The sequence below is a fragment of the Vanellus vanellus genome, assembly GCF_965231255.1.
Source record: "Vanellus vanellus genome assembly, chromosome: 15".
Lineage (NCBI taxonomy): Eukaryota > Metazoa > Chordata > Aves > Charadriiformes > Charadriidae > Vanellus > Vanellus vanellus.
Window position 1 is genome coordinate 7,679,336 of NC_138920.1, and position 10,604 is coordinate 7,689,939.

Below are 10,604 nucleotides of genomic sequence, written 5' to 3' on the forward strand. Positions count from 1 at the left end.
CGTGTTCCCCAGGCCTGTGCTTCCCGCTCCTGCCGGGCCCCGTCTGGGGGGCTTCGGGGCGCAGGCGCTTCCCCGGAGCGTGGGGAGGATGTGGCGAGGGCCGCCTCAGCGCGGAGCTTCGGTGTCTGGAGGTTTCTGCCGCTCGCTGGGTGTCTGCCACCAGCCCACTTGAGATATTTTGAGCCGGGTGCTGGAGACACGCAAGCCCACGGCTATTTCGGACGCCGTGCGTGCCTGGAGGGAGAGGGAGGAAGGGAGCAGGGAGGGGGGCTCTGCCTGGGGGCGGGTGGGAGATGTCTGACCCCAGGGGCCAGAGCTTTCACTCTGGTCCTGCTCTGTCCCACTGAGGGTGAGGAGAAACCCTCTGTCCCTCCAGACCGGGGGCTGGAAGCCTGAACCCCATGAACCGCCCCTCACTTCCACTCCTGGCAGCCTTTCTCCTGGCCCCACTGCTCAGACCGTACCGTCCATCCAGGAACACCGGGAACAGGGCTAAGGCAGAGACCAGCAGCTCTCCGTGGGGCTCGTGCTGCCCGTCCTGCTCCAGCAGACAACCACGCCACCAGGCCAGCAGCCCCGCTCCCTGCCGAACGGCTGCACCTTCCCCAAGCACACAGCAATGACCTGCTCTTGCTGCCGCCTTCTATATCCCTACCCAAGTACAAAAATCCTCTCCCCCGCCCCAGCTCTTTGACCCACACAGGGAGGGAACGCGAGACAGGCTGTCACCTTCCTCTCCTGCCGCAGCGGATGTCACGCAGAAGACACCCAGGTACCGTCAGGTTGGGGCAAGAGCTAAAGCCAGCGACCCCAAAGAGGACCCCCAAGGAAAGGCAGCCCCCGTTCGCACTGCTGAGCAGCTGCTGCCACATCAATGAGGCCAGAAATAACTTTATCTCTAGGCGCGGGAGCAAACATGCCAGCAATCAGAAGGGAGAAGGTTTACCCTGGCAAGTCATAGGGAAACGACCTTGGCCAAACAACGCAATTTGAAGGGCTGGGCCCAGGAAGGGCCACAGCCACCTGCGTTCCTGGAACTTAATCTAGGGCCAGGCGGTAGGAAGAGGCTGATGTCTCATCTGCCAGTGGGGAAGGAGTGGGGCAAGTCCTGCTGGGCCACCCTGACTGCCCTTCCCTCCTTGGGAGCAGCCAAACATCTCCGCTGGACCATGCTCAGGCATGGCAGGTCGGGGTCAGCATGGGGAAGCCCAAGACATGGGATGACAGTAGCTGCTTTTTGTATGTATCAGTGTGTTGACTCCAAGAAGTGCTTGCTGGAGCAGATAAATGATGGGAAAGGCTGCATGTTATTTCCTGCCTACGTGATAAAATCTATCCACTACAGGCTTGCCCCGAGAGGTGAAGCTTAAAAGCTCTTTCCATTGGGTGAGGAGATGGCTTTTCTGAGGTTTGCAGAGACTCTGGTGGGACTGTGCTCCTGGGGTAGCAGCAGCAGAGGAGGGGCTCCATAGGGGCTCACCCCTCAGGAAGACAGTCCTCCATCCTGCCCTGCTCCCACTCTCTTCACCTCCATGCATCTCAGCTGCTCCTGCAGCCTGGGGTCAGGGTGGCACTTGCAGAGCAACTTTATGGAGGTGCAGAAGTGCAGTGAGATGAGAGGAACAAACTGGGACCAGTTCACTTTGTCCCACAGCATCAGCCACTGGGGAAACTGAGGCAGAGAGAGCAGCTGGCTGGGAAGACTCCTGTAGTCATGGGAAGGGTCACAAGCTGCTCTTAGCAGCGTAGACAAAATTTTCTTGGTCCCCAAAATGAAGGCTTGGGGCTGGGTGCCTCCTGCCATGGGAAGAGAGGAGCGGGGCAGAGCCTGTGCCCGGCTGCAGCCCCGTGCCCTCCACACCTCTTGCTCCCTGGACCTGCTGGAGGCATGCAGGCAGTGGCACAGCTCCTCTCCCCTCTTGTGCTCGCCTCGTACGTGTTTAAGGTGTCCTTTTGACCCATGATTTCACTCGCTATAGAGGTGCTACCACCTGACTCTGCCCGAGCATCCCGTATCAGGCTGCTCCACTCCGGTGCCTGGATCTGGCACATGGCAGCGATGCTGCTGCTGGCGCGTCCCGGGCAGTGTGAGAACACAGGGCTGGGAGAGCTCCTGTGGGTAGCAAGCACATAACCGGAGTGATGGGCTTTTAGGTAACCAATTCAAGGCCCTTCATCAACAGCTAAAAAGGGCCTTGATCTGCCTTTTTTATTATTTTTTTTTTTTTTATTGAGCACTGCACTCTTGTCTTCAGGGAGGTATCTGAAAGCATTTAGCTTTAATGCGGGGCTCATCCAGCCCTTTCTCAGCCAACACCATGCGTTTAAAAATCATCAGTCATGAGAATGTCTTGGAAAAAAATATTCTGATGCGCGTTGTTTACTCATGCAGTAGCGCACAGTTTCTCCTTTGGCTGCTGAGTGTGCTGGCGCTGAAATGAGCTGTCATCTGTTGCTCACTGCTGGTTCGGGAATATGGTTGTCAAATCACATGCCATTTATGTGTGCAGTTGTGGCAGCATGCTTTGAGGACGGGGTGAGTTGTCATCTGGTTTGTTGTGTTTTTTTTTTATCTTTACAGGTGACCATAATCATCTGGGGATGGCAGACTATTTACCTCCTGCCCCACAGGAGCAGGCAAAGCCCGGGACCTGCTGTGTCAGAGGCTGCAATAAACCCAGTCCTCAAATAACCACGTGTTTCCAGGGTAGCAGGGCTTTAGAGGGAACTGCAAATATTGTGAGGCTGGCAATCACATTGCGAGAGCTGATTTCCCTGTATTCTTAGGGAAAAAATAACTCTGATTTATTTGGATTCATTAATTCATTATTTAGATGTTTTCTGCTTAGTGAATCAGGGAGAAATGACATTTTGCAGGGGAAAAAAAAAAAAGAAAAATTATAGCAGAGGTGCATTGAGTCATTTCTGTTTGAGATAAGAATTACAGGTTGCTGCTTAAAAAGTGACCTTTTGATTTTTACCATCACCCAGAGGTGGCTGGGCAGGATTTGGGAGGGGGTGAGAGCCCTGGCAGCACTCCCTGCCGGCAGCTCACCCAGCCTTGGTGGCCGTGTCCCAACATGCTCAAACAAAAACTGACTTAAAAACAGGATTTTCAGTACACAGATCATGTCTTACCCATGTCAAATGAGGAACATTGTGGTTTTAAAGTCTATGTGAGCTTGTGTCACTGCTTTTTTGGCACAGCCATCGCGGAGGTGAAATAAGTCAACAGAAGCTGCAGACTGGGCCACGTTCATTCTGCGATTTGCTGTCTGCCAGAGGTTCACCGTGTCCCCTGTATCAAACTGAATTAATGATTTGTATTCAGGCAGAGCACCAGATGACCAAGGTAAATAATTTTCTTTGTAAGCAGTGAGATTTGCCTCCCCCCCCCCCAACCCCCAAGCAGTGTCTGAAAAGCATCCTTGACTTTTAATTTTATTTTCAGCGCTTGCAGGGGCTGGGGGAGCAGGCGAGCGGCTGCCTTGGCCCCGTTGCCATTCCTGCTGCTTGTGGAGAGGCTTTCCCCCAGGCAGGAGACGGGAGCTCCCTCTGCCATTCAGCCTTTTGCCCCTGCACCTCCAAATCTGCCCTGGTATTGCGTTGGCCCGAGCCAGGAGGACAGTCAGCTGGTGACGATGGTGGCATGATATGGGGGAAATCCTGGTCCGAGGTGAGTGGAGGAGGTGTGGGGCTGGTGGGAGGAGGGATGAGTTACAGGGGGAGAATTTAGGCTTTGGATTTGGGGAGACTGAAAAGAGGCACGGCCCGGTTTGTGCCTGGGGCTGCAGACCCGGCAGCAACGCAGCCAGCGCCATGCCGTGCTCTCCCACACATCCCGGCAGCAAGCGGAGACCCGGGCACATCGGCAGAGCTGATGGAGTGACAGCTGGGTAAAAACAAAGGGGCAGAATTTAATCCAGGATATAATATACTGTAATAATGCTTTCAGTGCTTTGATTCACTTTTTTTTTTTTTTTTTTTTTTCTTTTCTTATTCTAAGCAGCCTGAATTGAGGTGCCTCCAAGCTTCCGGCCCTGGGTCAGACCTTTCCCGCAGCAGCCGAGCTGGAGTGAGCAGCAGGGCTCCCCAGGGCTCACCGGAGCCAGGCTCACCCCGCACCGACAGGCCCAGACAAGCTCCACACCTAGATGAGCACGTCTTTATTTTCAGTTCCACGAATACACATCTAAACTGCCCAGATCTCACCTGGACACGTCACCTAAACCGCTGCTCCTTCCAGTTGCCCTTCTTGCCCCACTGTGAGACACGCGTTCCCTCTGCACGCTTGTGCGAGGCCGTTAGAGGGCATTTGAGTTTCATTTTTCAATCATCCAGAAGAATTATCGCTGTGAGAAAGTGAAGGCAGAGCTGCCGAGCAGCTCTCCTGTGCCGACTCTTGCATAGCTGGAGCAGCTCCAGCCCGTCGGGAGAGGGCCCCGATTCATCTTTGCGATTTGTTTTCTCTTTTTCCTGCTTTTCTTTTGGCCTTGGCTCGCGGGGTATGTGCTTGGATGGCAGGCGGTATGTCTGGTGCTGCGGAGCGGTGTCTCCTGCGTCTGAGCTCCTCACTCGCCGAAGCCCTGCCAAACCGCCAGTGCTTTGGAGAGGAGGAGGCCAGGCGGAGCAGGAAGGTTCGTGTTTATTCTGGAGAGATGTGGGGAAGGTGAATTAGAGCTGCCATCAGGAGGATGCCTCTGCCCGTGCCCAGGAGGGCGGCTGCCGGGCTGCAGGGTGCACATTGTGGGATGGCCGAGCTCGTGCATGGCCGAGCCGCTCAGCCTGGTGCGGCGGTGACTTGTGGTGTGCAGCCCTATGTACCTGCTCCTTCCCCAGGGGGGCGAGGGCGTGAGGGTTCCCCCCGGGAATTTGGGCTTCCAGGTGCTGGAGACGGTCTCTCTCGCAGCCCCCGCAGAGCAGAGCTGTGTGCGTGACGTGGCGGAGGAGCAGCATCACCTTGCCAAAAGCCCCACCATTCTGGGAAAGGACCAATTCCTGGTTTCTTGGGTGGGTTCACGCTCGGGGCAGGGTTTCCCCGTTTCTCATTTCGTTCAGCCTAAGAGACTCGGGGATGCTGCCCAGTAACCCTGTCTGGGGCAGTGGGGTGCACAGAGGGGGCAGGTGCTGGGTAACACAGGGATCTTGTTCTCTATTTCCACCCTCCTTTGCAGCCAAAGTCCATCAGTTCTTCCCCAGTTTCCTAAGGGATGAGTTCTCTGTTTCCACCGAAACCACAGTGGGCTTGTGCCAGTCTCTTTTCCAGGACAAGGTGTTGGCTCCAGGATGCGACCAGAGTGGGCACAGCTACAAACGACCTCCTCTTCCCCTCTGAAAAAGCAAAGCAGAGAGTGATGGGGACACGGAGGGGGTGGTGGTGTGTCCCCCACGTCTAGGGAGCAGGGGCATGTGGCAGAGCGGGTGCCTGGCCCTGGAAAGCACTGGCTGCACACGAGCAAGGCAGTTTTGCACCGTGTCCGTGATGGGGCTGTGCCAGGCTAATTAAAGGGGTGGTAGAGCCCTGCCTCTCAGTAGACCCCTGCCAGGGAGCCAGGCAGGAGCTGCCAATGTATCTCCAGCCATAGGGACAGGTCGAGCCCACATGCAGGGCTCAGGGTTATGTGGGATCCACGATGCTCTCGGATGCAGACATCCAAAGACCCCAAAATTCGGGTCTGCACCTGCCATCATTTGTTTTCCAAGTGTAGTTTCAGGAGATGGTTTGTCTGTCCCCGAGACATGGTCAACTTGTGGCTGGGGAGGGGTGATGGGATGCCCACAGGTAATCGGGGTTCCCATGGCTCGTGTTGGCTGACGTTTCCTTTTCTCGGTCAAACTTCTTGCCCAGAGGCACCAGCTTCACTGAGGCCCTCACTTACCGCCGGGGATGCTGCCGGCAGAGCCGGGCAGGGTCTGGCCATGCAGAGCCGCCTCTGAGTCTCCAGCCTGCAGTAGCGGTTCTGGTTGGAGACGCGGGTAGAAAAGCCCACGCCGCAGGTGGCCGAGCAGGCGCTCCATTCCGTGCCCCACTCCTGGCAGGGGTACGGCAGCGGCGGGGACGCTGCCCCGGGAGCTGGATGAAAAGAGATGAGAGGAAAAAGGGTGGTTGGAGCCAGGTGCGGTGCAGCGTGCCCTGCGGGTGCTGCGGGCATAGCCCTGCATGGCAGGGAAATGTGCAGTGAGGTGTCCCCTGTTGATGTTCACAGCCTGGGGTGAAGGGACCATCTCCAGAGACCTGCGTGGGTACCCCCTCATTGGCATGTCCTGCATCCTACCTGCCCCAGCATCCCGGAGGAGGTGCCGGTCCCGGGCTTCGCAGATCCACTCGGGGCAGCACTTTCCGGGGACCTCCACACGCCGCGGGTAGGGGCAATCCGGGGTGGGCAGTCGGACATCCTCCTGGCAGAGCGGGACGCAGGTGAAGCCCCCGTCCAGGCAGCGGCACTGGAGCTTGCAGCTGGGCTGGAAAACCTCCCCGTCTCGATAGACCCGGCCGTTCACCTCACAGCCCTCCTCGCTCTCTTCAACTGCAAGTGACAGCCGGGGAGCCCGTTAGGGACAAAGTGACAGAGAGACGTGGATGGCAGAGGGCACTGCTGGGGGAAACCGTGGGGCTGGCACGAAGTGACTGAACAGGGGGGCACCAGAAGTGACTGAGAGGTGTGTGGGGCAGGCACAGGTTTGCACCAACCTCCTCTCCTTCCCGCCTCCTCTCCTGATCTCTCTATTCCCAAAGCAGCAGCTCACCACTTGGCCAGAAACCTACTGCCCTTCAGCTCTGCCTCTGCCTTTCAGGGTTTTCAGGCTAGAAAAAGTTTCTCTGAAATTTCTCTGCAGGACCCCCACGTTCCAGCCATGGCAGGTGCCTGCAGCATCCCTGGGACCCCAGTGTCCATCCCCGCTCAAACCACTGAATCCCCAGTCGGTAAAGGGCACGAGAGCTGGCTGGAGCTGCAGCACAAGGCCAAGCTGCACGCATCAGCCTCAATAAATCTGCTTTCAGAGCCTTAACCGCTTCCCTGAAAGCGCTGCGGGCTGCCTGGCGCTGGCCGGAGCTGGGGTGTGTGCTGGGCTGGGGGCGCGGGGGCATCCCCGGGGGCAGCGGGCACCCCTGTGCTCACAGTTGCAGGTGGCTCCTGTCCCCGTGGGCGCCGCGCTGTAGTCACAGACGAGGCCCTGGCTCTGGTCGCAGACATGGAGGAAGTCACAGGGCTCTCCCAGGCGCCGGGCGCAGATCTTACAGCAGCCGCAGCCGTCCAGGACCAGGGGGGACCCGCGGGGGCAGCGAGGTGGCACCCAGGGACAGTAGCATGGTCTCCGGCACAGCTGGGCACACACCTGCGGAAGTAAAGCAATCCTTAATTCCATACAGGTTGTTTTTTGGGTAATGGCTGCTGTTTCACTGGGACAGCGGGGTAACCTTCTCTCAATCATGGGGGCAGATTTTCGGTGGAGGGAGGCTCTGCAAATCCATGGCAATATGGCAAAGCAGCCTGGAAAGCTACTGTCCCCTTAGGGCGCAGCGTGATGGGCACCTATGGAAAACCAGGGAGAATCAGGGGTGCTCAGCACTCTGCGGGATGGGGACTTAAACACACCGCTGCTCTGAGTACACAGGAGGAGGAGGGAGCTACAAGGTGAACATCCCAGGTCGTGGCGGTGATTTAAGGGGGCCGTCAGCCCTGGAGGCAGCCGCACGCTGCCCTAAGCAGCCCAGCGGGAGGGAGGGAGGGAGGGAGGGAGGGAAAGCAGCCTGCCCCACGCCTGTCCCCGAGGCAGCGGGTTGTGCCCAGCCGGAGAGGTGGCTTTGCAGGGGCTGAACGCAGGTGGTGAGGGCGCAGCACCTCACTCCGCACAGTCTTAACAGCTCTCATTCCTGCCAAGAAACAGGGCATCGCGTCGGCAGTGGGGGAGCTGAAACCAAGTGAACCTCACCGCTTTCCTTCCTGGTCCAGCTGTCGCCTCTGCCTGGCCCTGCCGGCAGCATCCTCTGCCTGGCCCTGCCGGCAGCATCCTCTGCCTGGCCCTGCCTGCAGCATCCTCTGCCTGGCCCTGCCTGCTGGGCGAGGAGCCCCGAGATAGACACATTTTCAAGGACCAGGAGCTACATTTCCCCTCCTGGCTAGACTGAGTAAGCACTTGGGCAGGACTGTGCACCACAGTCCTTCGCCTGCTCGGCTGATTGTTTGCCAGGGACGTGCCTGCAGGAGCTCACCCAGGCAGGTAGGGGTTTATATCCACGGCTCGTTCTGCTTGCACAATTACCCTGGCGCAACCAGCTTTCGCAAGCAACGCTTGTGCTCCTGTCGTGTCGTATCTGACAGGGCTGTTGCATGTGGGGCCCGAAGCCAAGCGAGTTGGCTCTGCAGCTTGGAAGCGAATTCTTTGCCAGCGCTGGCCCGACAGCGCGTGCGAGCCCCAGGCAGCGGCTCTGAGCCGCCCTCCGGCAGCCCCGCTGTGCTGCGCCACGCGCACTCTGCTTGCCGCATGGCTAGCACGTGCGGCATAGGCAGCAGTTCAGCAAACATGTAACCGAAAAAATTCATCCCTGTGCTGGTCCAGATACTGGTGTGTCTGCTGGGGCTGCCAAGAGATCAATGGGTACGGCTGGACCATGTGGATTTTAGCTACCATTTTATTTTCTCTTTTAGTTTCTCCTGGTAGCATCAGGTCTGACATGACCAGTTAGACAGAGAAGGTAGGTACTGGTGTGCTACCTGTTCCCCATTTGCAGCAGTTCAGATGTTTTTTATGGGGCTGTAGAAATGTCAGTGCCAGCAACTGGAGATAAAATACATCCAAAGTGGGGTGGGCAATCTGTGTCTGGTTCGAGTTTTATCAATGAGCGGCGTTATTAGTGTGGCAGAAACCGGAGGGAGCCTCCCAGCAGGGACAGAAGGACTGGCTGTGGTGGCCAGGTTTGGGCTGGAGGCACGAGGGCCCTTGGTGATTCTCCAGGTGCTCATGAGTGCCTGGGGCAGGAGACACTTCTCCGTCAGGGCTTACCCAGGCAGCCAAGGGCATTATTCATCTTTCAGGAGGTTGCTATTACAAATCAATGTTTTAGAAAGATTAGCCAAGCCAACTCCATTAATCCATTTCCCCCTGCTCCATGTAATTAACTTGTCTTTAGACGACAATGTGGCTCCTATCAGAGATCTTAACTGTCTGGGAAAGGAGCCAAATAGGCACGACTGCCATGATGTCCCTGCTTGCACAAGGTCTGCTTTGGGATTCAAGCAGCAATTAGAACTTGGAGCTGAGGCACACCAAACTTTTCAACTTTCCCGTTCTCTGCACAGGCAACTGTTTTCAAACAGAGTCCAAGAGAAAAAAAAAAAAAAAAAAAGAAAAAACAGTCACTACAACAACCCAGATCCTGTCTGAGGCATTGGCTTTGCATGAGCATCCCGGGGAGGGGGGAGAGCTGAGTAATGCCGAGGCTGGTGCTGGCTGCTTGGCTCCCTGCCTGGGGAGCCTGGGCAGGGACAGGGAGTCTGCAGGAGCCGCTACCACCCAGCTGCTGCTCGCTCGCTCGCAGGGACGCATACCACAGCCCCGCAGAGCTGCAGGGACGGGCGAGCAAACAGAGCACATTGCTATCATTCCTCCGTGCTCCCTGGACTTGCACAATGGACGCCTTTGGCCCATGAACGTTAAGAGCCTGCTGCTTAATTACAAACGTCTCTCCCAAGCATAGCTCTGCCCCTGTGGCACTGCATAAATACAGCCTGTCTGCCAGCCGGCGTTAGCCACCGGGCTCGTCCTAACACCCCAGTCCTCCCTGCATCTCACTTTGCAAGAACCGGGTGCTTCCCCGAGAAAGGCTAAAGCCACCCCAGGGCCCCGGCTCCCTTACCTTGGAGAGGATGCAGAGGAGGGAGAGGAAGAGGAGCTGCTTCTCCAGCTGGAGCCTCATGCTGCTCTCCCCTCCGCCACTTCAGCACATCGCCCCCCAGGCAGTTTGGAGGCAGCGGCGTGTTCGCAGGTTTTAAAGCCCCGAGTAGGTCCTGCTGGTGTTTATACTCTCCCTGCTCTGATGTCACTCACAGGCTCCAATATAAACATGAGTAGGTTTGGACAAGCCTCAAGATTTTCTTGGGTTTTTTTTTCTCTTTCTATTTTTTTTTTCCAGCCCACATTCCAGCTGCCATTTCCACTCCCCTCAAGGTGAGACCTCGCTGTCCACCCAGGCAGCGAGCGAAGGGAAGGGACGCTCTCCCCCGGGAGCACGGCAGAGGGGCTGGGGAGCCGGGCTGGTGGGGTGACCCTGCTCCTTGCTGCTAGCCGGGACCGGGAGGGAAGGTCCATGCCTCTCCCTACGGATCGAGGTCTGCCCAGACAGAGCCGGTATCTTCCTCCTGAAGGGTTTGGCGGGGCTGGCCCTGCCACCGTCCGCCCCTGTCCCACCCCTGTACTTTAAGCCAAGCGCTGTGCGCGGCAGGCTGTGGGACAGCGGTGAGTTGCCCACGCTGCAGTCAAGGGCAGGATCCCGTCCCTCCATCGCTGGGGACGGTGTGTGACTTGCTTTTGATTGCCGGCAACTGAGGTTGCGGCAGTCTGCCAGGCGAGCTCTCCAGGCAGTAGAGGTGCGCTTCTCTCTC

The 10,604-nt window shown here is 57.4% G+C and overlaps 1 protein-coding gene across 1 annotated transcript; it reads right to left on the reverse strand.

The window, feature by feature from the left end:
• Positions 1-105: 105 nt before the first annotated feature.
• Positions 106-9,964, reverse strand: CCN5 (cellular communication network factor 5; the record flags this gene model as incomplete). The annotated part of the gene is made up of 5 exons (XM_082491376.1): positions 9,860-9,964; positions 7,122-7,338; positions 6,276-6,527; positions 5,880-6,061; positions 106-234 (listed from the first exon to the last, which is right to left on the reverse strand). The coding sequence occupies exons 1-5, from the start codon at positions 9,917-9,919 to the stop codon at positions 106-108; spliced, it is 840 nt and encodes a 279-aa protein (XP_082347502.1). The 5' UTR covers positions 9,920-9,964.
• Positions 9,965-10,604: the final 640 nt, after the last annotated feature.